General features: G+C 42.9%; 1 protein-coding gene across 4 annotated transcripts in view; it reads right to left on the minus strand.

The window, feature by feature from the left end:
• LOC118214493 (low-density lipoprotein receptor-related protein 1B-like) overlaps positions 1 to 27,313 on the minus strand; it is a 457,936-nt gene extending 430,623 nt beyond the window's left edge. For 3 of the 4 annotated variants that reach the window (XM_035394488.1, XM_035394487.1, XM_035394486.1), the window contains exon 1: positions 26,799 to 27,310. In XM_035394488.1, coding sequence (XP_035250379.1) covers positions 26,799 to 26,883 — 85 coding nt within the window. In that variant the 5' untranslated portion in view covers positions 26,884 to 27,310. Of the gene's footprint in view, positions 1 to 26,798 lie in introns of all 4 variants that reach the window. The other variant, XR_004762629.1, reaches the window with a different exon arrangement.
• Between the last annotated feature and the right edge of the window lie 683 nt (positions 27,314 to 27,996).

Genomic DNA, 27,996 nt, shown 5'->3' on the forward strand with positions numbered 1-27,996 from the left:
CTTAACTTTAGCACTATAACACATACAATAACAAAATATCAAACCCACCAATACTGGCCAGTGAAAGCTCAGACCAGCTCTTAAACTGACTTGAGGCAATTCAATGACCAATCAAAATCGCCGTACGTAACACAGCACCGTGAATACAGCAGGTTTCACTTTCTGCATTGTCTAATTGGCCACACTGCGCTTATCGCGCACATTAAAAGGCTCCAGCTGCTCCTGCTGTCAAAAAACTGAAGCCTGCCGGTTGGTCTTCTCTGACGTCGCTTCCTCTAGGACAATTACCTCATAATACCCTTTATCAGCACGCTGCCAGCCATTCTACACCTGTCCGCCCCGAGGGCCAGGGGTCACCCGTCGGCCCATCTGCTCGGACCGGCGGGAGCTTGCTCGCTAAACCCGGCTTCAGGGACCCAGCAGGGCTGAAGGGGCCCGGGCTGCTCCGGTTATTAACTCTATTAGTCACGGCCGCCCGTGTTCCAGAGCCTCTATAAACTCCACCGGCTGCGTAACTCCATTCCGGTAGCCGACCAATGGAAACACGGACCCAGAGTCTTCAAAGAGATTATTAACTCTGAGCACAGGCCCGGTCGAGCATGCACACGGCAGAGGCACAGAGCGGTTTATGGCTGAGGGTCGAGTCACCTGCACGCTCTTACATAAGTACTGGTCCCCAATCCCGGTTCTGGAGAGCGACGGAGTCTGCTGGTTTTCTGCTTTAGTTTGGTTTTTAATTGATCCATTAAAGCAGTTGATTACGTGGTTAATTCACCTCGCCTGGTTTCTCGGATATAAATGGTTGCTTGTTCTGAGGTGAACCATAAACCTGAGATAGAAATTCTCGTGGTTATTTAAAAAAAAACTACATACAATGTGCATGCAGAGCATCGACTTTTAAAATTCAAATTTTAAAATACAGCCCTGCACTGAATATGCTACGTCAGCACAGAAAGAACACTTGTACCGTGTACTCTTTCCATTACACATGAGAATCTGACAGCTACTTACACGTCTTCATAGACGAAGGCATTACCCTTTGTGGTGTCAAAATTACCGTGTGACATTCCTAAGCACTCCATATTTTTGCATAATGAACATTCCAGTTCTACATTGTATGCAAAAGATTTAAAATGGTGTTTAACACTTTGGCGCCGAAAAATGGAATATCATACGCAAATATTACACGCAGTGAACAATACTCTTGTATACTTGTCCAGGGTAAACAAAATGTGAATTGTGAACACATGGAATAAAATTTTCCCTAAACTAACATGTTTCTGAGGATCAACGAATGACTGACCATAGTGCTGCCCAGATAATGGAGAATTTCAGTCTGCAGGGTTTAAGAATGAGCTAGCTGTTAGCCTACGCCTGCCAGGCAAACAGCTACTGAGAGAACGGCTGGGTTAAGGTTAGTGCACCTGCCAGGCAAACAGCTACTGAGAGAACGGCTCCGCACCACAGTGGCTGGTGGTAGAGTCAGATACTAGTTTAAAAATATATTCACATTTATCAGATGAGTAACTATGCAAGATCATTGAAAGAAGTTAGCTTCTTATCAACTTAAATGAGGTGCTTTGAAAGACTACATGCCAGTTTATGATACAAATTATGTAAACTAGCATACAAGTCAAACCACGTGACCAAGGAGATGGCTTAAACTTTCATGGTTGTTTGAACAAGTAACCTACCTCCCAATATTTTCAGTAAGAAACAGATTCTGGACAAAATGGCTAAATTTACATGACTTCATCTCTGAAATAGTGGTCATCTTTGCAAAACTACACGAAAACACCTGAATTGTCAGTCTGGTCTGTCTCTGTAATGGCTTTCATTCAGCTGAGTTTAGCCTCAGTTTAGTCCAAAAAGGGTGAGGGGGACTGAAATGGGGAAGTCCAAATAATTCTGATTCTGATGTTCAGACCGAGGTTTCGTGAAGTGGATGTACACCCGAAGATGTGGGGCCCTACATTAAGCAGAAAGGGTGAATGAAGCCGTGCTGGTGAGCAGCAATGAGAGGTTTATACGGCTAGTTCCTGAAATGGACACTGTGAATAACGTCCAGCATCCTGTTTTTTTTTCAAGCAGGGCTGATATGAAATATCAGTGTTCTGAAGTGTTAATAATAAGCCGTCTGCAGCACAAAAGATCCTGCCTGAGTCTTCTGCGTGGGCCGCGCATGCAGGACCAGAATGAACATTTAATTAAAGCAAACCGTTGTGAAATGTGTGAGAAATAAAGGACGGATTGGCCCTGCAAGACCTCGGAGCCTCGGAGCGGAACAGAGATTTCAATTAGGCACCAGCCCCAGAAAGGGTTGTGAAGCGACGGGTGTCACGGGAAGTAAGCAGGCTCTCTGAGTCCACCGCTCCACATGATAGGAGTCGTGCGTTATTGGAATCTACGGAGATAAACCCAGGCCAATGAGAAGAATGAAAATTTAATTTTGAAGGAAATGATTGGTTTCCGCAATCGATGGTAAAAATAAAAAGGTGTGTGGGGTGTCGGAGCCCCCTTCCAAAATAAAACCCGTGATAAAACTGGACATGTTGAGCCCCGCGTTGGGGGCCCAGATTAGGTTTTTCTAAAAATAAAAAGGTATGATGGAGGTTGCGTCCCATGATCTGGCTGGTGGCTGTCTCATTCTGTTACGGCACTGCTTCAATGTGTGGATGGGCCCCATGGTCTGCTATTGATCCCAACAGAACCCGACTGTGCTGGCGCCAGCTGTGGTTCTGGCAGCCCGGCAGGGTGATGCATAATTGACCAGGGCACCACCCTGTGTTCAGCTGGCCAGAATGAGCATGCCTTAACCACCCTAGCGCCACCTGCTGGTCAACCAGGTGGCCAAAGTCTGTTTGATCAAGGCACATATAAGCGAATGAATGAAACACTGCATTTATATAGAACTTTTCCAGACACTCAAAGTGCTTTACTAGGGGGAAACTCACCTCAACCACCGGCAATCTGTAGCACTCACCAGGGCGATGAACAGCTTGGATAAAAGCATCTGCCAAATCAATGTAATGCATTGTAATGGCTGCCATTTTGTGCCAGAACGCGCAGCACACAGCAGCTGAAGGGTCTTCCTCTAACCGGTGTCTGTGTGAGCTTAACTGACAGACGTGGAGTGACAGCACACCCAGAAACCCCGCCCACCTTCTAACACATCTCTGCAGACGGCACCTCTGCACCCCAGAACCTGCTTCTTCTCAGATTTCCATTTGGGAAAATGCTACAGCCATAGCTGGTATAGGTAGATAAATTTGCCTTAATGTATAATGGTATGCATCCTCCACCTTTGTAAGTTGCTCTCCTAAGTGCTAATGCAATGTCCTAGCAATAAGAATGGCTGCTGCATGTGGTACCTTAAATTTAGGGAAGGCCTTTTTACTAATCAAAAACTACTGATCCGCAACATGCATTTGCAAGTCCGTTGATAGACGCCTTGCACAGAAGACAACTTGAAAATATTGGAGATGCAGACTGAATGCTGCACCGAATACAAAGAGGTGACCAACACAGGCTCTACTGCGCTTACATTTTAGAAGCATTTGGAAAAATGCTAAATAAATTAGGAGCACAACTGCTAATTGGAATGTGTTAGTGTTCTCATCAATGTTTTAACTTAGCAGCACACATGCTCCTTTAGCTCCTTAGAAAAAAATGCTCATGTAGAGCTCTGCCAATAGACATAGGCTCTCATCAGTGTTAAGAACACTGAGATCCGACCAGTCAGCTGCTCCAGAAACTGAAGTTTTGCTGACTAAATTATGCAGTAGTGAAAGATGTTTTAGATCTTTAAAAACCCGACTAAATGCCATTTCTTAAGTGCTCTGAAGGGCACCAAGTGGGATTCCTTACAGAAATATCACAATTAAATTTCCATGAGAATTTGTCTCATCCTAGAATTTTCCTTGTGTTGGATAAGTACGAATTTGCTTGAAATTACAGTTTTTGAGTCCAGAAGTTAAAATAGTAAAATAAAATAAGTAATGAAGCCCTCATTTGGACAGGTCACCAATCCAGTGCAGTGCACACACACCATTCACTCACACCCTCATACCAGGGGGTAATTTAGGCTCTCCAATTAGCCTAACCTTCGGATTGTGGCAGGAAACCGAAGGTCCCAGAGGAAACTCACACCAGGATTCAAACCTGGGACCTCCCTGCTGTAGGTACTCTCAATGCAGAACACAATGTCGTATTATGTGTTATAATTCCTCACTTATCCAGTATGTATATATTTTACTTCATTTAATTTGCTAATTAAGATTACAGATACCAATTAACAATTAGATATCCAAATCTGTTGAAAGGCAGAGGATCAACCTTGGTCAAATTTTACAACTCACAATCATATTAAAATTAAGATAACTGTTTAGTAAAATTGACAGCAAAGACGCAAAAAACTCCACATCTACGTAAAACAAAGACCAAGGTCCAACTAACTTCACAAACAATGGATTCTATGGACATGGACCCTAAATATAATAGTCATGAGAGAAATTACTGAAAGATGCCGAAACAATGCTTGTCTCTCCAAGCATCAGCTAGACAAAAGACAAAAGACCCAGACTCCAAAAACCCACAAAGACACCCCATATCCAAAAAGTAACAGAGAGCATATACACTCCACATACTCACACTGTATATTTTTTTTTAACCTTTATTTACCCAGGGCAGGTTCGCTGTGCACGGAAGCTCTTTTGCAGGAACGCCCTGCTTCACACGCACACACATTCACAACTGGGAGCTGCCCAGTACAACCACAATCCTCTATTGTTGGCCACTGAGCAGCTCCACTGTGTGTTTGAAAGAGGGAGAGGGATCATTATTTTGGTCACACTCAACAACACATTTAATCTTTTTTGTGGCTACACCATATCCAATACAGTATCTATAGTGCTACATAAGCTAGGAGTCCGGAGGGTTTTTTTGTTTTTTTTTTGACAGATGCTCAGATAGAAAACAGAAAACACTTTCTCCACTCAGACTCTTAATCCTTGATAAGAGAAAATATCTCCTAGCAACAATTACAGCAGCCAAAGTCAATGTTGTCATGCCGGTATGAAAGCCAAGACCTGCTTTCCCCAGGTGGTAAAACCCAGATAATTATCTTTAATGCAATTGCAGCGAGCCTTGATAAATCACGCCGGGTAATTCATGAGCGCTTGCCTTCGTCCACTCCCCCAAATTCTTCTAAATGCTAGTCGGGAATAACGCTGTTCAGCCTTCATTACGCTTTAAAAGGTCAAACTGAAGGCCTGATTTAATGTGTGGAATTTGTTTTCATTTATTTCTCTGTGCCATACCAGGTGAGATCATGAGGAATCATGAGGAAGTCTACAATGAAAATATGTCAAAAAAAATAGAATCTGCCTGATGTGATAATAAGATGAAACTTCATTAACAGTTACCGCCATGCTGTTCCACGTACAAGTACGTTGGTGTAACCATATGTAAAGCGATGAGGTCAGCAGCTGAGTCGCATAGTGATGAGCTCAGCAGCTGAATCGCACAGTAGTGATAAACAGTTTAATAAACGCCAAAGTGGTCACCTGTAGATACACAGGGATAAGATCAGTATAAGGACAACAGCAGCCAGTGCACAGTGGAGTTTTTCTCCACATAACACTCTCTTACAATCCTAAACTCCCCTGCTTCAGTATTCTATTCACCGCTACCCCACCCCTCAACCTCCACGAGCACTGTATCCCTCAGGAGACCTGCGGTGAAGTAAGTGTCACCACCAGCCTGTCTCCGTACTGTCAGTCGTCCTGCTGTGATGGTTGGGACACATTTGACATAAGCTTCAGTGGTGAAGACAGCTCAGCTTGCTGATGAGTCACAAGGAGCAGTGTCTAAGGGGACGACTGCGTGGAACTCCGTATGGATGACTGAATGGAGGTCTGAATCAACACACGGCAGCTTGTGATGGTCTGCCAGTCACATAAGACCCTCCCCCTTTTACCTGCCCCACCCCTTTCTCTCTGTTAACTAGGCCGAGAATTCGAAGCAGCAGTAGGGCACAAGTCGGTTGAGAAGAAGAGAAGCCTTTCTCTGATGTGAGCATTGGAACTGTCTGTATAATTCAATTCAAAAAGTAAACGACTGGATTGAAGCAACTGCGGATGTGTGGACATTAAAACACTGACAACTGACTAAGTAAAAAATAAAGGTGAGGAATCGCCAGGGTTGCCTGAAGGAGTTACTGACCGACTGACTTGGCTCAACTCACAGGACTGCCAGGAGGCTATCCAACTACTTTGTTTTATTGTGGGTCTTCTTTTCTTAAGATAGAGTGTGGCTTTCCATTGGCATCAGTTTACACTGCGATGCAGTTTTTTGACTGTTGTAAGGTAAATTAACGATTTCACGTGTCTTCATGACTGAACCTACCACAAATGTGATATTTTCAGTTTACAATGAAGCTAATGTTTTAAATCAGCAATATGTTTTATAATTATGAATCCACTGTTTTTAACCTGTGATATTTCCCATTAATTATCATGCTATTGTTTTGAATAATTACACAAGAGTGTGGAAATGAATTTCTATTTCAGGTAAATAGCAATTCCTGGAACAGACAAAGTTGATAGACTGGAAGGAAAACAAGGCGTTTCCTTCTAGAACGTTCCATGGAGGAGGACCTACAGACTGGCTGCAGATGACTGGGTACACCCAGCAATGCACAGTGGCACGTGCAGGTGCTGAAAGAGCAGAGGCGATGGACTCCTGAGCACAGGGGAAAGGTAATACGGGCAGGTGAATCACGCTCCACCGTGTGCGCTGCACATAAGTAGAAGCCTACAGGCCTGACTGCTCGGTTCTACCAGCAGAGGGTTCTGGCACTTCTGTAATGGGAGGGGGGTGCATTTCCCTGGCATGGATCGGATGCACTCATCCCCTCAGAAGGCAAGCTCAAAGCCAATGCTTACACATTCGTCACAGGAGGAAAGGGTGATCACCATCGTTCCACGCGCTTGCATGTACTTCCTGTCAGGAGGGGTGTCCCTCCGCTGACAGCACCCAAATCCACAGACCCAGTGACTGTATGAGCGGGACAACAATGTCAGCCATCAGTCCCCAGATCTTAAACCCAATCAAACATTTACGGTAGCTTCTGGAACAAAGTGTGGGGCAGAGTTTTTCTGTGTCCACCAATAAGGACGCGGTTGCACAAAAGCTGATTTACTTTCTCATGGAAGAATGATGTGGCGTCCCTCCAATGAAAATCCAGACCCTGACAGATTATTCTATGCCAAGGGGGATACACGCTGTTCCCGCAACACGTGGTGCCTATCGCCCTAACACAGTAAGCGTGTCCCTCCTTTTCGGCCACTACCTACAGGACATAACAGAAAACAGTATGTTTGAATTGGACTGTCACAAATCTTTAAATGCAAGAGCCTTGTATGCATTTCCCCCATCTGCAGGTTCTTGGAAATAGAAGAAAAGAACTCTGAGAAGCTAATTAGCTTTTGAAACGTTCGATTCAGTATTAATCTCGCTGTCGTTACGGTGCACTTCATTAGCGGTGTTTTTTTTCCAGGCTATTAGCAGAATAGCATGCATGGCTCATAAAGGCCAGATCTTTATATGTATTAGCAAAACCTTTCGCTAATTGTTACTTTTTTTTTTTTTTTTAAACGTACAATGTGATTCATATTTCAGCTATTTAGTATCTAATTAGTTGCAATAGGTGGCTGTGCCGCACAGAGCCCATCAGTTATAGTAGCACTTGCACAGAATGTACAGTTCACTGAGCAGCTGGAGCACAGAGGCAGTGAAAGCAGTCAGTAGCGTGTGTTGGGTGTGTGGGTCTGCCCACACATAAGATGCCATATCAGTCACTGGCCAGCAACAGAAAAACGCTGGCCTCACACACTGCTTTAATCTTGTGCTAGGAAAATGAAAGTGCTTCAGCTCAACTCCAGTCAAATACATTAAAATTGTCAGTAACAAACCCCTTGGTCAATCCGTGTATGCATATCCTGTTTGAATGAGCGCTTCCGAAACCCACCGAGGTAGAGGTAGAGGATTAAGGAGTACAAGATATGTACAAGAGGTCTTTGGATAATTACTGCTTTTAAGCAATAACATGTAAATAGTAGAAGACTCGTCCGCACATCCGACAACTGCTCAGGTGCAACCAAAGATAAAACCATGCAATGTAATAAAGAACTGAGGGCACACTGAGAGCAAAAAATGTGTCTTTTTAATGGCAAGCTTTCGGTCAAAGACCTTCGTCAGGGCATAGCAAGAACACAAGAGAAGCACATTTTAAGTGCTGTGGAATACATAGGAGGAGGCACGACACCTGTAGGCTATCAGGCAATTAGCACATCACATAAGGTAATAGGCGTTGTCAAACAATTAACAGAGTTAGAGGCGTACTGGATGGTTTAACAATTCACAATAACATAAAAAGTTAGATGACCGTTTGTTTTCTGTGTAATACTTTAGGACTGTGTAATAATTTTAGGATTAGTAGGACTATCTGCTCGCTGCACCATTTATATATATATATATATGTATATATATATATATATTCAATACAGGCCAAAGGTATTAGTCCATCTATGGTTAAAAAAAAAAAAAACTTGAGGTAGAGAAGAATTCAGTTATGCACATTTATTGAACATCAATTTCTACCCACAATAACACAAGACAGCTTTTTCTTTATAAAAAAAAAAAAAATTTAAAAAACACTTTCCTCAAAATAGCTTCCTTTGGCTTTAATTACAAGTAAACACATTATTGGAAGTATATCCAATCATTTTGCAAAGTGGGAGGTGGAGGGGTAGGAGAGAGGTGGCGGGGTAATTAAATTGATAAAGTGAATCTTATCTACCATATGTTGCAAAATCACAAGTAGTCAAATGCCTTCAGCCTGTAGTGAAAGTAAAATTGGCATTAAAGTTGCAAGAAAAATGGCAAAGAAAAAGTTAGGCTTAGAAGTCTGTGGCCAAGTAAACATATTGCGGAAAGAAGGTTACTCCTAGCGAGAAATTGCGAAGAAGCTTACGATTTTCAGGTACAGTGTTCAGTGCAAACTCAGAAGGGTCTAGCTGACCAGTAATGTTAATAGGAGAAACCCAGGAAGCTCAAGAGGCAGAAGACAAATATCTTGCATTGTCTAGAAAAAGAAGCCATCATAAAACTGCACCACAACTACAGGGAGAACACAATGCCACTAGATAGAAACCAGTTTCCCTGACTTCAGTGAAACAGTGACTACGATCTGCTGGTGTAACAGGATGTGCATATGCGAAAAGCCCTTGGTTTGAACTGTTAACAAGAAGAAGAGATTCAAGTGGGCCAATCACCATCTACACTGGACCAAATTGGGAAATTGGGAAAAGGCAGAGTCACATCACAATATTAAGAAGCAAGAGAGCACTGGTGAGCTCAGTAATATGCCTGGTAGGCCAAGGAAGACCTCTACAGATGGTGAAAGAATAATTTGCACCATAATGAAGAAAAGCCCCCAAAAAACCCCTGCATGGATCACTCGATATGGATATAAATACCCTAAAATTAAAGCTGACAGTTTCATTTCAAATCCAGTCTGCTGGAGTACAGAGCCAAATCAACAAAAATTGTGTAAATGGCCAAATAGATACTGACTGCACTGTGTGTGGATAATGTGTATGTGTGTGCGTGTGTGTGTGTACAATTTATCTTCATTTAGTTTGAGATGAACCTCTGTAGAAATGCCCGATATATCCTGCCAGTTTCAAGCCAGGTAAGGAGGTAGAAAAGGGCAGGCCAGCTTAGAAGTGCTCAATTAACACACGGGTCAGTAAGAAATGGAGCATTTAATGCTGGAGTGGTGGAATGGAATCCCTCATTAAGCCACATTAAGTAACGATGTCCGCTGCGTTTCGTACGGAACCTTTGCGGTGACCCGAGGTGGATGCATTAGGGCTGTCGGGAGCTGTCCGTCAATTTTAAACTCCGTGTGGAGTCGGTCGATGACGGCTGATCGTTTTACCCGATTCGACTTCGGCGAGCGAGTCACAGATGTTACCAGTGGGGGATTCGCGTCGCTTGATCCGCAAAAAAAAATAAAAATACGGCAACACATTTCCACCCATCGGAGCCAGCACGTCCCGTTGATTGACAGACAGCCCCGCGCAAATAAACGTCTGTCTCAATTACGCCAATTAAACATGCTTGAATGTAAAAAAAAAAAACAAGGGCACTGCTGAATTTAATGGAGACAGAAGAGCTGGGTCCCAGTAGCAGCCTTCCTGCTTAATTACAGCCCCTCTCTCGCTGGTGTCGTTACAGGCGTACAGTAACCGAGAATATCCCCGGGACAAAAGGACCGATCACCAAAAGCGGACTTAGCCATTATCCCGCGGGTTCGACATGAGTCAGAAACTCCTCTGCGTCCCTCGCTAATAAGCATCAAATAGATCAATGTTACGGAATTATGGAATAAATAACATTTGCAATATTAACAAGTTATTTACGGTGCTCCCCTTAAGACCCTTCACTCAACAGGTACTGTATTCACACGTACGCAACACATTTTAATGAAGAGCAACGTTTCCACCGTCAGCATGTAAACGCTCATCAAGCGCGAGACTGCTTCGGGCCACTGTCCATTCAGCCGAATGGTCTGCCAGGGTAGGTTCATTCCATAATTTTGATTCACTGCACAGGCACGGTGACGCTAAGGTTGAGCAATCCCCCCGCTACCTAAACCTGCTGTAGGAAGGAGTTTAAACGATGATAAGCAATCTGTATAAGCAATCTAGCTAATGCACACAGTCATCTGACTAGTCATCTTCTCCGTTCACGGGGCTCCTTTGAGGAGATGATTCATCTGCTCCATCAATCAGCGGAAAGGAAAATTCTTATTGGTGCTAATTATGTGCAGCTAATATAATTGATTCATGCCATCATTAAAATGCGCTGCTTCAAGCACGTGTTGCTAAACAGATGCCGCTTCCCGAAAAATCCAAAGGGAAATAAACGGGTTCGCATCGCTCCGTCACGCGCACAAACGCAGGCTCACACATTTTGTGTTCGTCCGTGTCGTTCTTAATTCACGACCGCGTAAAAAATTAAAGGAGCGCTCGCGGTCGAATTTCAGAGGGCAAAAAAGAAAAGGTGTGCATGTCTGTGAGTGCATGTGTATGTGTGTGTGTGCGTGCGTGACTGTGTGCGTGTGTGTATATTAAATTTAAGTATTTTCATTTGGATGAATTAACATGTTCACTGCAATGAAATGATACCTAAAATAGATCCAGTAGAGGAACTACTCAGACATAGTTATAAATGTGTGGCGGTGGTCCAATTATGTTTGAGGCTACAGATGTTGTTTTCATTTCTTTGAGAATCTCTAAAGGAGCAGTTTCCCATAACACCCTTCTTTCAGAGGACCGTATGATTAAGGCGCCTTACTCTTTCTGCCACTCGGGACTTGACACCACTTAATAGTGATTAGTCTGCATTTCAGTTCAACTGAACTCCAAGCCACTTAGAGAAACGGGAATTTAGGGAGGTGCCTTCTCTGTGTGTAAAACGATAAGGACATAAGGACACGACGTCACATCGAGCCTCAAAAGCGCCGAATTAAATGCTGAAATATTTAATTTATTAGCCTCCCCCAAACTTACCCCTGGGCTACGGGATTTACATGCACGCTAAAAACCACATCCTGTCGAGCCATTAGCCAATGTTTCCCACTTTCAAACCTGAAAAGAAAATTAATAGCTTGTAACATAATCGTCCAGGCCACACTGCTTCTGAAATCATAAAACACAACAGCACTGAATCCCAGGCAAAGAGTCTAATTTCATTTAGCCAGCCTTTATTAATCTCCAATGAAACAGAATTGTGTCTTGCGATACAGAAATTCTGGCAAAAAATCTGTTTCATCCCCAAACAGCCATTTGGAGTTTTCAGGAGCTCAAAGCATATTATCACAATGTCTGAAAAAAATGACCATTTCACTTATTTGGAGTACTATGGAGTACCTACTAATTTTAACCCTTTCTCCCAAAGCATTTATAAAGGCAAATTTCACCTGGTTGTACTACTGTTAAATAAAGCCTTACAAATGTGTGGCAACACACAGCACAGAGCTTATGGCACATGAGAGAGAGAGAGACGGTTTGTACCTATGTCAGCAGCAACGACGATTGTAGCTTGCATCTGCAAGTGTGTTGTTCATATTCCGAACGTGTTAATCTATGGGAAACTATCCGATGTGAAATCGTAAACATCGAAAAAATATCTGCGCTATTTGTACAAAAAGCACAAGCAAGTAGGTGAACTAGTAGCCAAACTTTGTAGGTCTTGCTGGAAAGCTGCTGGACGAGCGGCGTACAGAATGTTAATGTGGAAAAAGAAGAATTAACTAAGGCAACCACACTAATAAGGAGAACACTGAACTCTCTCGCAGAACTTTGACTAGGACGCCATCTTTGAGCAAACGTCCACTTTATAAAGATGAAAATGAAGCCTCTAATTGAGATCAGCTTTTCCAAGTATTTTTCAAATACTTCTTATACTATATTTTATAGCACAATGTCAAGTTGACAGGGGAACTAGCAGGCTTTTCGGCTGCACGAAAGCTAACCCTAACCCTAATCAGAAGGTTGCAGAAGCCTTCAGTGTATGAGCGTGCCCTTTGCTCCTCTATACCAAAGGTGGCCACTTCCAGTCCTAAAGGTCGGTGTGTACGCAGGTTCTCATTGGACAAATGAGCTGTGCTGGTTTAAACATATATTACACCGCACTAAGATGTTTCATGTTTGGACACGGGGACAGTATTTGGCTGTCATAAATGAACTTCTGAAGAAATGTAAATAAAATATCAATTACTAAATGATCGGGCAGAAATCAGAGCAGAAGTTCCAGAAACAGATATGGACCACATTCATCTATTTCTGTCTTCGATACAGATTTACAACCAATTCATAATGTGAGCAGCTTTTATCACTTAAAACGTGTATCAGGTGTTTAAAACCGCATTTTTGGGTGCAGCGGAAATGTAAATTCTTTGCAGGGCCTGAAAAGTTTGGAAACCACTGCTCCAGACACTTTGCACTGGCAGAGTGCAAGTAATCCAGTACGCTCTGCTGGAGTTTAATTAACATTAAACACTTCTCTTTGTATGTACAGTAAATTGCTTCGGGTATGCCTGAGTTTGTCTTTGGTAAAGATGTAAAATTGGGAGATTCTAATCAGCTGCTCATAGGACAGGTTTAAACCAGCCTTTCACGCTTCCCACATTCATAAATTTTGTTCTTCATGCTGCGGGTTAAATAATGGTATTTTCAAATGCATTGTTCATATCCCGTCTGTCTACATGCCTGTTGGGTAAAGTATCTCCTTAGTATTTATAAATATTTTCTGTTTGTCGGTAAATGACTGCATACCGTATTATGGAATTATATGAGATTAGATTTTAACACGCGTGCGATTCAGCCAATCAAAATTTGAATGTCTCATTCTACCGAGTGTGAAAAATCAGCTCGCTGAAACTGCATCGAGCAGCTTGCCAGCTAACAGTGTTAGCATATCGAATTAGCGCGGGCTCGGGGTGGCGCTCAGACTCCGGTTCACGCCGAGGATGAAGCGCGCGGCATTAGCGGCCGCGCCTGCTCTGTCAAAGCTGCCAGACGAGAGTCTCTGCATCCGTGCCACCTCGGTGCCCTCCGAGCGAGCGTTCTCCCAGGCCCCACCGTAAGCAGGCTTCACGCCTGACTCATGCCTGCTAGGGGACCTGCTAGAGAGAAATCCCGCAGAGTAACATTCAAACAGGTAAAACAGAAGCCCTCACTTCAGGCTCTATCACGTGTATGTATGCCATTGCAATATCAGGCATGTGCAATGCCCTCGTTTTCTGTAGATGACTTGGCCATGTGCACTGGTACACTTTCAGAGGATGGATTTTTTTTTACCCCTGAAATTCCATTCCATCCATCCATTATCTATACCCGCTTGTTCTTGGTCTGGGTCACGAGAGGTGCTGGAGCCTATCCCAGCATGCATTGGGCGAGAGGCAGGAATACACTGTGGACAGGCTGCCAATCTATCACAGTCCCTGAAAATCTAAAAACTATATTCAGCTCTCGGCAGGTACAATAGGTCTACTTCATCATTAAATATTTTATAAAAGTGGCGAATTGAACAGCTGGGAAGTACTATTTTTTTTAAATAAAGTTGGATGCCAATCAAGGATGCTTAATTTATGATGCTTGATATGGACTGCAAACATACAAACCAGGGCATTTAAACTCATTTAAAACTTTAAAATATGAAACAGAAAGGAATTTCAACCTTTAAAAACTTCATGACAATTTTGTAAATGGAATGGCAATTATTACATAATGCCATGTCTAAACATTTAATAACCCATCAATACGAAGATTAATCATTGAAATTTCTCAGTTATTAAACTAAAATTGACCATTAAATTGTGTGGGGGAAAAAGTGCTTTTAGTTAACCATGAATGTTTTTCAGTGCCTAGATTTCAGTGAGTGCTTTTTCTCAGGCCTTTCCAAACAGAGTTTCCTCACGTTCTTGAAATACGCATTATATTGGCAAATAAACATACAATAGCAGTTAACATGTGTATGAGGCATTTTGCATTAATGTACAGTATACAGTATTTTTATCTTTACTTCATTCCCCTTTCCTGCAACATTCAGAGCACGTCCTGTATTATCTCTGAGCATCCATTAAAGTGCCCATCTGTTTTGGCAGTTTGAGCTGGAATGGGCGAGAGATGTGTGTGAGAAACGATACAGAGGAATACACCCCCTCCTCCTGGACCGCTGCTCTGCGAAACCTCCTCTCCTGCTCCTTGGCATCCTCAGATAAGGGTTGAGTATTAGCCGTAGCCTGTACACATATAGAGTATATACGGCGTTATCTCCCTCCCTGGGCTGCGTCCCACACACTCCTTCTCCTCAGCGGCCTGGTCTCGGCCGTTCTTCTCTATGCCGCATCGCTCTCTCTCTCTCTCTCTCTCTCTCTCTCTCTCCAGGCCTCCTTGCCCCAGCTCCTCATTGGCGCGCGCATGTTTCACAGACAGGTCCGAGCTTTCGCTCGCCAGTGCGGTCCGCCGCCTGTCCCGTTCCTCGGGGCCCCGCCCGCCCTCGGGGAAAGGCGGGCGCGAGGAGCGGATCCGCCCGCAGGTGTGTCGGTTTCGACCGAAGCGACCGGCGGGACTTTTCTTCAGAGCCCGATCGCCAGTCGCACCGCACCACACAGGTGCGTCCTCACATTGAACCACGACGCGCAGTCCATTCTCACCGCGTTATCCTTCAAAGTGCACAGCCACCCCCGGGCCCTGAGAAGAGTCCATCTGAACAAAGAGTGAGATTACCATCCTTTCACCGCCCCCTCATGAGGGAGAGCGCTGTCCTCCTCCATAGGCCATACGGCAGTGCAGTGGCTCCTTCAGGTACTCACCGGCCTGTTAAAGTGAGGACCGGTCCCTAGTGCCGGGCACTTCCACAGCCTGATCATTTACCATCAGCACCATCCGCAGCTGCTATAGCGTAGCACAATGCTAATCACTGCATTAAACCCTCAGTTTAACTGCAACGTGCTACACTTCCTCTTCTGGAATAAGGGCTCCACCAAGGTCATCTGGAACGCTTGTGCACTGCGCATGCGCTAACATTTCCAAAACTTTTCCCCCCACTGTGGAACATTAGTTCTCTCTTTCTACTAAAAAAAACTGGCACCGACGGATAGAACACTTGTCTACAGAGCTCAGTTGTCCTGATTCACTGAAGGGAATTTGGACCAGAAGGTTTCCTTGACGTCGGTTTGTCTTCGGGAAAACCTGACGGAATCAGCCGGACCACTGCGGTGTTAGTGAGGCGTATCGAAGCGGCGGGATCCAAAGAGAGGTTCTCATTTCTCCCGCTAAGGTTGAAGGTGCGCGGTGGCTGAATCGGAGAGGAGCACCGGCCGTAGTCTCTGCAACACAGTGTTTGTCAACAGCAGACAGAGAACTACCTGTCATCAGCACACAAAGCCGTAAATGTCAGGAACACACGGCGATGCGCGTTCACTTTATGATCTCATCCCGTCGTGTGAGAGACGGAGAGTAAGTGCTGGCCGGCTCTCGCGGCTTGTTTGTTGCGGAGAGGGACGCGATGTTTCGCCAAATGGCATCCATCACGGGAAACAGCGCGTCGTGCGTCGTTCGCGAGCATCTGCTCTTGGCTGTTCCGAGCGGAGATACAGTCAGCCAGTCACAGACGCGTTAAAACGGAAAAAAAAAAAACAGTGCAAAAGGTGGCGGTGGCATATTGCCTCCAAGGCTGTTGAGGTACATCGCAAGCAATTAAGCAATGTGTTTTAATTACCAGGGAGACTCATCCAGCACACTGCAAACACAGAAAAAAAAAATCCACTCAGAGCGAGAAAATATGGCAAAATTTCACGTTTCCGGTGGCAACATTTTCAGGATTAAAATAAAACCCAATACTGCACTAAGAATATAAACCTTCACTTCCATTGCAAATATTCAATCTGAATTTAAGTGGACCGATCATATCCACATATTTTAGCAAACATGTTTATCCAGAGCAACTTGACTTACAGCTTTTTTTTTTTTTTTTTACATAGCATCTGTTTGTACTGCTCAATACATACTGAAGCAAAGCAGGCTAATTACCTCGCTCAAGAGCACAACAGCACTATCCAACCTGTGAATCGAACCTGCAACCGTTAGGTTACAAGCCCGCTGCCTTGGCCGCTATCCAGTGCCAATTACGCATTACACAGCGCCGCCTTTGTGTGTTATATTTCCTCAAGCCTCTCGTCTGCGATAGCAAAGGCCGTTAGGGGTCTTCTTCGGCTTGTTTTGATTTGTGTTCCGGAACGTTCTGTGGGTGTCGGCGGGGCCTGTTAGCGCTCAGAACAGCATCGCCGCGGCTCTTCTGGTACGGCACACGCTCCCCTGCAGCCCTGTCGGGCCTTTCAAAGGCACGGCAGGCTTTTCCGCGCTCGGCCTTCTCCACGCGAAGCACCTCGGCCCACACCTCACGCAGAGCAGTCCGGCCCCCGCCTTTAAATATTTAAATATGCGCACATTATTTAACTTTTACATTTTAATGCAAGTGGTCCGCACTGTTACTGCTCGTGCTCGTCCCTCATTTGGCATCTGAAAGCAAAGCTGGTAATCCTGTGCAAATGATCCCCTCGTGTTCCAGAACAATATTTCAGACTCGTGAAATCCGTTCTCCGGTCTCTCCATATGGAGCACGGGTGGGCAATTCCAGTCCTGGAGGGCCGGTGTGGGTGCAGGTTTTTGTTTCCACCAATTACCCAGGCTAAATGAGCGAATTGGCTCCACACACCAACACTGGTTCACTCGTAGATTACATCACAGTAGGGACACAAGAACAATCTTTGGCTGTTATCCGCGTGATTAGTGAGAAATGTAGCTAAAATGTAATTTGGCATAATGGTTAGGGCTAATTAAGTAATTAAGGCCAGACGTTGGCATGAAAAGCAGAAACAGACACGGCCCTCGTTGTCCACCTCTGATACACATGCTTGTGGGTTGCTTATGCTCCAGCTCCATCTCAGACAAAGATACTTTTTCTGCAAGGCCTGACATCAAGTAACACAGACAGTCCATGAAAATGATAGCGCCATCTGCTGGTTGGGTCTCGTGCAGGTTGAGTCCATTTTGTTTCCTTTCTCGTCCCAGCAAATACAAAATGTCCTCACAATGCTTCTGCCATGTTGTGTAAAAGTTCTAACACTCCACAAACCATTCCAGTTTTGTTAGCTGTGTTAATCTCGAACCTTCTTTATACAAGAATGATTCCTAGACCAGTTAGGCTATTAACTGTGCAGTGAACATACGATAACACAGCAATACTATAACGAGATACAATATTTCAGAGAGCGTGACAAATCAGAAAGTTTCCCCTGTAGTGCACTGTGTAAGAATGAGGTGAAGTTCACATTATGACTGCCATTATTTCCACTGCACTGAGGAATTAATAAAATTGAATACAAGGTTCTGTGGTATAATATTCAGGCTGGGTCTGATATTATTGGAGGATGTGATGGTGATCGGACACAATGCATCATGTGAAACTGCATTCACAAAAGGCCCCCTGGATTACAAACACTACAATGCAGTCCCATTTCATCTTCTAACAGAAACACTAGAGCTTATAAAAATGAATACATAAAACGGGTTCAAATGTGGTCACCATTGATAATCAAGCAGCAGATGGGACACTGAGTTACACACTGAACAATAAAACCGGCTACAGGGCAAAATATTTCATTGTGTTGGCATGTGCACACATGCCTAGATAAAGTTGCTTTTTGTAACCATTAAAAGTCATTTCAGTCAAGGCCACCTGAGTTGGTCCCAAATGAAGGCGTGGGGTCTTATTCCTCCAAAAATCATGTGTGTTCTGAAATTGGTTCACTACATACATTCAACACACTACACTGCATCTCAAATCAGATTTCAACACAGACCGATCAAAGAAGTACTCAGGACAATACATAAACAATTCCAAAACCAAGAGAAACCCGCAATCCTCCATCCCGCAACAGATGGTGCAGCGAGGAACTGACACCCAAGTCAGGTTCAGTTTAGAATGTACTGCTTTCACACCTGGGAAAATTCACCACTGTTTCAAGTGTTCTCCATTTGGAGATAATGGATCTCACTGTGGTTCAATGGAGTCCCAAGAGCCTTAGAAATGGCTTTTTAATCCTTTCCAGACTGCTATATTTCAGCAACATTTTTTCTAACCTCTTCTTGAGTTTCCTTTGATCACAGCATGTGTTAATCCTGTAGATGGGGCTTGTGTGTTTTTTGAGACACAAAAAGTTCAACAGTGTCATATCAATCTCAATAGACAGTATACGCATTGCAATCTCTCAATATATTCGCATTGCCGTATATGTGTAAAGGGAATCGCTACAAAGACCATTTTCCAGTTTCACATGGAACGTGGGAACACCGTTCCCATTTTCAGCTGTGTAAATGTAAGGTACTGAATGACTGACAGGTGTTAACTGTTGCTGTACCGTTATGTTCACACTTAAGAGAGCAGTGAGTGTCTTGGTTTTAGCTTTCGTTTTCATCTGTGGAGATTGCACTTCGAGTCAGCAAGCATACGCCATCATGGAGGCCAGAGGACTCAATATAGCTGAAAAACAACTAATCTGTAAGCTCAATGGACAGAAGAATACATTAAGAAGGATAGCACAGAAACTGGGCATATCAAGTACAGCAGTTTGGAAAAGAAAGTATTGAAGAAAGAAAGAAACCTTTGTTGGACTCAGAAATAAACGCTACACAGTTCGGCCGGGGAAGACAAGTGCAGTTGATTGCAGACGAATCTTAAGAGCTGCGAAGCCCTGAAGCAACCCTAAAACCCTGAAGCAACAGTCAGTGACATCAGCAGCACTCTCTTGGGGGCAGGGGTGAAAATGTCACAAGCCGCCATAAGTCTTTGAGAGCAGAATTATAGACTGCGCAGCAGGATGCAGACGTCCCGTCGGCAGCAAGAATCGAAAGGCCAGATTAGAATTTGCCAAGAAAAATACAGACAATCCAGCAAAGTTTTGGAACTGCTTTATGGACAGATGAGACTGAAGTAGAGAGACCTTCAGCAAAACAATAGGAAGCCGAAAGTGAGGAGAAAGGAACAGCCCATGACCCAAAGCAGCCTCCTCTCAGTAGTGAAATATGGAGGAGGCTGTGTCATGGCTTGGGAAAATATGGCTGATTCTGGAACAGGCTCTCTCATCTGTATTGATGATGTAATGGAGGATGGCAGCAGTAGGATAAATTTGGAAATGTATCAACATATTTTGTCTGGCTATGTGCAAAGACATTCCTCCAGCCTCATCTTCATCGTGCAGCAAGATAATGACACCAAACACCGTGCCTATGCAACCAATGGGAGTTCATCAATGGGAAAAGCTGTGGACTGGTCAGCTCAGTCACCTGATTTATATCCGATCGAGCATGCATTTCTTCCCAGCATGCACTTGCTGAACAGGAGACTGAAACCTCGGGAAAAACAAAGATGAGTGACTGCAGTGAACGTCTGGAACAGCATTTCCGAAGAAGATACCAAATGATTGGTGATGTCAATGAGTCGTAGACTTCATGCAGTTGTTTGATTTAAGGGCTGTGCAACCAAGTATTCTACTTAATTGTTTTGATTTGCTTTTATGTTTTACCCATTAACTTACTTTTGAACCGATGAAAATGCGAGGACTTAATACAAACTACCATGAATTTAAATATATATAAATATATATACATATAAATAAATCCCTACTATATGTATAGTAGGGATGGTGATTTTCAATTATTTCACAGATTGAGGGATCGCATTATGTGCTGGATTCCAAATCAATTCCTAGCATGGGGAAGAATCTATTTTTAGAACGCATCTTGGTCAGGCAGCACCACTGGTTGTACAGAAAACAAATGCATGCATAACAACGCACATCAGTACCTGAGTTTTTCCATCATAATAAAGTCTTAATGCTTAGTTTATTATGTCAATAAACAGAGCTAGTGTTTATACAGTATGTCAGATAAGATACAAATCATTTTATGTTCAACTCACAAATGGTGCACACCCACAAGACCAATAAACAACACTATATATATTTTTTTTATTTATTTTTTTATTTAACTGCCTCAATTTAAGGAAACACTGTATTTACAAAGTTTATAAAGAGTTTTACAATACAATATTTAGTAAGAGTTTCTCTTTTTGGCATAATACATATGTAATAAATAAATGTAGCCTAATATGAAGAAATAATTATACATTTGTGTTAAAGTAATAATCGTTACACATTCCTATATGTATTAGTTCATACCTACAGTCTAATTTATCATACTGTTTGAATATTCGAGATAACTGTTTCAAATATATTTTTATAGGTGAAAATAGAGACAATGTCCTGGAAGAAACAATGAGTTGAAAGAGAACAGATAAGTTTTATAAACTTCTTTAAGAAAAATGTTCCCATTCATAATGTGTGTTTGTGTGTGTGTGTGTGTATATATATATATATATATATATACACACACACACACACACACACACACACACACACACACACTGCCTTCAAATGGCACAAAGCAGTTTCTCTTTGAATCCTCAGCAGATTCAGACCAGAGCAACCACAGTTAACAAGCAAAACCCAAACCAAAACCCAAACCAATACTTTCAGAAAGCCAGCACAGAGGACCCAGAGAAAAAAAAAGGACAAATTTATCACAAATGATTACCGGTAAGAATGTAAATGCAAGCGTTTAACGTGCCAGTTGAACCCAAAAATGACTGGAGGATTTCCACTTGCCCTCGCACAACAAGGAGATTTTTCACACAAAAAAAAAAAATTTAAATAGATTCTTGCACTAAAAAAATACCTTTGTGTCAGGAAAAGGAACGCGATAAAACTGCTGTCAAACGCAATATCCGCGGGCGGCGTGCAGTGTGCAGAGACGCCCGCGTGAAGACAGCTGGCCAAAAATCACCCGGGGACCGTGGAATCCGCCGTCCAACAGGCGAGCGCTGCTTTCCAGAGGCCCGGGAAAAACCGGCAACCGCGGATAAATATTCAACTGCCGCCTTCTCTCAAAGTCTACCCCACTAGCATCAATTTATAAGACCAATGAGGTAATATTAACCCAGCGTAGGATAACAACTGCTGTAGAGCACAGATAAGGCAAATTGCAGATGCTTTCAGGCAGGTGTTTGATCGTAGGCTTTTTTAAAAGAAATTTTAAAAACACACCAGGCCCAGACACAATCAAGAAGTAATTCGCCATGTTTTCATTCAGGGAAACTGGAGAACTCTGGGGAATCCATGGGGGAAACAGACGGTGTAACAAGTCGAATGGAAACAAAGTCTATTTCATATTACCTCGCAGGGCGCTGATTGGCTGAGCTGCCGAGGAGGACTGGGCGTTGCTCTGCGGTACGCACGTGCATTTGAGCGCTTTCATTATTGGTTAGTTTCAGAAGAAGGGGAGCCCGTCTTCCATTGGCTGGCGCAGGGTGTAGGTTCACAGGAACACGATCAGGAAAACCGGCCAGGTCATTTATCAGAACGGCTGAGTATACGGCATCTTGTGCAGAAAACACAACTGCAGCCCAAAATGAAGGAGTGAACTGGAAGCTCTGGGCAAAGGGCCCGTGCGTAATTTATTCAATGTGAACAGCACACTTTGGATCCACAGTGTTGGAGGGTTAGATGCCATGCTTCAGAAATGCTAGCATGTTTGCTGGCTTGAAGACGGATGAGTCAGTGCTCTTAGCTGCATCATTACATGACCAGTAACCAGCGCCGATAGACAAGGGCAATTAAACGGACCGTCCATTTTGACTCAGAATTAAATGCTAACGTTTGATTTTTCTTCATGTGAATGCTGTTCACCAAAGACTAGCTTGCCGAACTCTATGACTAAAGAAAATCGAAGCTTGCATTTATTTGTAAGTGAAAGTTAAGTACAAATCTTGATTGAAGGCTGGACAAATTTTCACACAATCGTGCGCACGCACGCACAAATTTGCACACACACACACACACACACACACACACACACACACACACACACACACAGTTTGCTGTACTTGATGAAATGTGTGTGTTTTCATCAGAGAGGGCAGCCAGACAGGGGTATCTCTGGGTCTAACCCAGATGACCGCAGTCAGCAGAATCAGCAGAGCCTGCAGCCGTCGGCTGGACTTTCTGATGAACCGGGGTCTCACACCGGCAGCTTAATCAGGGGGACAGTCTGTCTGACCCCCACTGGGACTTCAGAGATCCCCACGAGAACACATGGCCTGAAAGACACACCCGGGTTTACACACCCTCCTCAATCATTTCATTACGTTTTCCAGTAGGGGGAGGACTGTCTTTCAGTTACATAAAATGTTTGCATTTACTTCTGTTAATTCCTCAAATTTGTGTAGCATCACCAAAAATATGCTGTTACATCTGCAAACATAGCAGAATCTTATCCTTGTAATATTGTGCATTAGCAGAGAATTCGGCAACCCAGACAAGGTAGGAAATGAACAGCAGTGGTGCAGGATAAACCCAAATTAAGGGACAACACATTTGGCTATCTGGAGAAAATAATATCAGCCAATCTCAGATGGAATTATGTTCATCGTACTCCTCAATACACTAAATTACTACTTCTGTAATGCTCTCTGTGAAAACACATCGATATCCAATATCTTTGTTTTGGACATCTACCACAAAAACATACATACATACTATAATTCCCAATTAATCAATAATAACCAGAATGAATTCTGCTCCCATATATCTCTCACACACACGCGCACGCACACGCAGGCACGCACACACCCACAGCGTGAAGGGCTTCTCTCACCAGAACTAAACAAATAATTGCGTGTGCAGCCATCTCATTATGTCCATAATGCAAGACCTCATCATTATCAGTGCTGTATAAGATCCAGCATTCAATACCTCACTGTCAGTACTGTAAAAGATCCAGTACCTAATCACCGTCAGTACTGTATAAGATCCAGTATGCAATACCTCATCATCATCATCACCAGTACTGTATAAGATCCAGTATGCAATACCATCATCATCACCAGTACTGTATAAGATTAAGTATGCAACATCTCATCACCGTCAGTACTGCATAAGATCCAGTATGCAATACCTCATCATCATCATCACCACCGCCAGTACTGCATAAGATCCAGTATGCAACATCTCAGAATCAGAATCAGAATCGGATTTTATTGCCAAGTACATTTACACATACGAGGAATTTGTTTTGGTCAACACACCGAGGCAGCCATCTGCGGCGCCAACTTATTAGATGAGAAATGAGAGAACAGGAGGAAGGAGGAGGAGAAAAACAGTCCTTTCAATGAAACGAGAGGGCACTCATTTCATTGAAACGAAGAAAAACCTCAGCACACATCATCATCATCATCAGTACTGTATAAGATCAAGTATGCAACATCTCATCATTGGCAGTACTGTATAAGATCCAGCATTCAATACCTCATCATTGTCAGTACTGTATAAGATACTGCATTCAATACCTTATCATTGTCAGTAGTACTGTATAAGGTCCAGCATTCAATACCTCATCATTGTCAGTACTGTATAAGATCAAGTATGCAACATCTCATCACCGTCAGTACTGGCATAAGATCCAGTATGCAATACCTCATCATCATCATCATCACCAGAACTATATAAGATCCAGTATGCAACATCTCATCACCGTCAGTACTGCATAAGATCCAGTATGCAATACCTCATCATCATCATCATCATCAGTACTATATAAGATCCAGTATGCAACATCTCATCACCGTCAGTACTGCATAAGATCCAGTATGCAATAGCCTACCTCATCATCATCATCATCACCAGTACTGTATAAGATCAAGGATGCAACATCTCATCACCGTCAGTACTGTATAAGATCCTGCATTCAATACCTCATCATTGTCAGTAGTACTGTATAAGGTCCAGCATGCAATACCTCATCATTGTCAGTACTGTAGAAGATCCTGCATTGCCATTTTACACAACCTCCTACATAAGTTGCTGTCTTCCCTCCACTGATGGACAGGTATAAATAAAATAGCTGTCTGGAGTTTCCTGTGCGGATTTCGAACTAGAACGGTTTGCTGAAGTGGTTAAGCTTCCATTCAGAGACAGATTTGAAATCATGAACACAAGTCACCAATTCATAATCAGATAAAACACTTCTGTCTCTGAAAATGGCACAAAACAACATTTTTGAGTATATGTCAATGCCAGTTTAATAAATATTCTGGGGTTTTGATGACCTTTCCCAATGTTAACCTGACATTTTGGTCCTACATATTTTGGGGAATAACTAGAAGTGCTATGCATCACCTGATAAATACGGTCTGTGTAATAAAGTTCAGCTGAATCCATCTTGGTAAGTAGAAACTTAAAGCAGAAAAAAAGCATTTCAGATGCCAATTCCAAACAAATTGGTTCTGCACTGACATTTCGGCACTGAAAACATTCACACAGCACTCTAGAAAGACCCAGAAAGCCAACACGCTGTAGCTACGCGTTTTCATCCGACCTGACAAAGACCTACGAGGATCCAACAGTTGTCACACCAAAGTTCTGAGTGCATCAATAGTGTGAGAGCGTTGAGTTAGCCAGGCACTGGCATTTAAGACCATTAAAAAGGAGTTAGAATTCAGGTTCGGTTCTGACTGAACGCTGTACCAAGAGACACAAGCACTGGTAAATACAGCTCTACTCCTGGCCAAGGAGACCAAAATTAACCTCCTACAACATTCAGGTACGGACAAGCAAAAATCACAAAAACGCATTGCAATACAGCAATTAGCTAAATGTAAAAATCTGAACCAATAAAGCAATAATAGGGGACCATACTCTAAAGTTTCTCCCACACATTTTTAACCATATGGACATTCAGCAACAGAGAGTGAGGCACATATATATATTTTTCAAAATCTATTCCTTAATTTACAGGTATATTTGCACACTGAGTCGAGTCTTGTAATAAATACAGAACTTAATCTTGGGTGTTGGAGAGCCAGGGAGCTGTGCTCATTCTACTGTATAAAGCTCACCTGACAAGCTAACCTTGACAATCAAAGTGTTTCAGTTTTCACTTAGCTTTGCACTATCAAACACAAACTTTCTATTTTACCAGTCCCAAATAAAGCAATGGCTAACTGCAATCACTTGGAATTGTATGTCCCAATAGAGACCTGTCATTCTGTATTTCCACTACATGCAAGAGCCAGTCGGCTGTGTCTGTATGAGAAAGATTTCTAAACCATCCACACCTACAAATTCATTTATTCAGTACTTTTCAGGGAGGCAGCAAATCACCAAGTCTTTTTATCCAAAACACAATTTGTGATGGTACAAGGATGCATCTTCGTTTGAACGGAACAATGGGTTGGATGGGTTTCAAAAATAACTTTTTTGCAAAGGCGTAGCTGCCTGGGAAGAACTGAAAAGCAATTTCTCGTCTGCTATAACCTTTAAAAGCAACTTTAAAGCATGCCTGTATTCCTTGATCATTCTTCTTTTACCTCCCTCCTATCCAAATACTGAATACTAAAAAATGGCTGTTTATATATGCACTTAGAGTTATTCATTATGCATCTGAATATTAAGATACAATATTCAGTACCCCAGGCTTTATATTTAGGTAATACCAAGACCCAATACTGCTGCAAAAAACAGCAGACAATTCATTCTTTGGTTAATACATTTTACATCATATACCAATGCTGGGTAGAATTTACCTGCACCTACGTATGTCAACGCACCATCACAGCCTACCTTCTGTATTCCGGAGTTGCAGGATGCACAATACATTATTATTATTATAATTATATGATTTTTGTGTGTTAAAAAAGGCAATGGCTAGATATATAATCCCTTTAAAAACAGATTAATTTCTCAGAAGGAACACTTCACACTCCAGAAATTCTGCAACCGGCACACGTTAATACATGACAATGCCTCTATATAATATACACGCAACTGAAACCGCCTTTTCAGCCTCCAAGAGTGGACGACCCAACTTTCCATATCCTCCCAAATTAAAAAATGACAGCGTCGAGACGAATTTTTTACAGCATGAAAAGTAATAGGGTCGCGTTATTTGGGTAAGACTCGGGTGTATTGGCTAAGCAGTAAAAAACAATTCGGCGCAGCAAGTTTTTTTTTTTTTTTTTATCAAACGCGTTGTCTCTCTCTGTCTTACCTGGCTCTCCTCCGACGGCCGTGAGCACTTTGGCGATTGGAAATAATCCCGATATGGTCAAAAAGGCGAGGATAAATTCGGACATTGTTGCAGAATGAAGTCTCCTGCCGCTGCACTTCTTTCAGGCAAGTCCGGACCCTGCCTCGAGTCTCGTGCCGTGGTGTCAGTTGAAATTCGTCTGCTTAAATGAGCCAGCACTCCTTTCCCGGTTTCAGCTGGATTGCTCGGCGTATGAGCGAAGAAGACAGTAAGAGAGAGGGAGAGAATGAGGAGAGATAGGCAGGAGGGAGGCGTTAGGTGCCAGAGGAGGAGGAAGAAGAGAAGGAGAGGGGGGTGTACAGATGGAGAGAACTGAGAGTCTGCCTTTACTTTTCTATGCAGAGTACGTCTGATCTTACATCATTCACCCAGGGTTAGCGCGAGATGCCAGAGGCTGGGAAGCTACTGATTAATCACGTGGATCCGCTGAACACCCCTGATGCCCTGATAAATCACGTCCATTAACCTCCAATCTGTACCATGTGGAAGCAATACGCATCACTTTTCTCCCACTGGGCTGGAAAGATTTGATTCGTCCTTTTTTCGGTAATCATAAATATGAAATGCGGCTCCGTTATTTATATATTTATTTTTTAATTACATTCTCCTGCAAGTAGCATACATCGTTTGTATTATTTCCGATATTCTTTTTAATATAATCAAACCGCAAAATGCATGGCCATATGAAGAAATGAACAAATGCATTTGCTGAATAATAGCATTATTTAAAGGTACATGGAACCTAGTTATTCACTTTGCTATCCCCAGCATCACTCCTGTGCGTGTTTAACTATAAATTGAAGTTTAAAGCAATCATTGTTAATGTCTGGATGCAAATTTACATACCGATTGAAACATTCTCTCGTTCTGTTCTGAACATTAAGTATATAGCCTACTCAAAACTACCAGTTACGACTTTAATTTTTTCAATTTGACATAACTACGTACATTTCACACCATATTCAAGATTCGTGTTGTTGACTGGATGGTGTGTAATCTCAGTAGTATGTCATTAACTGAGGCAAATGTAGTGTCTATAAATTACCTCCCCAGAGATATCTATTTAAACCTTAAAACAAAGGGGGGCTGGTTTATGGACGAAGAAACTCTGTTGCCCCCTCCCCACACACTTCAATGGATTTACTCATTTCTGTCCTCG

Source organism: Anguilla anguilla, chromosome 15 (assembly GCF_013347855.1).
Source record: "Anguilla anguilla isolate fAngAng1 chromosome 15, fAngAng1.pri, whole genome shotgun sequence".
In the NCBI taxonomy this organism is placed as follows: domain Eukaryota; kingdom Metazoa; phylum Chordata; class Actinopteri; order Anguilliformes; family Anguillidae; genus Anguilla; species Anguilla anguilla.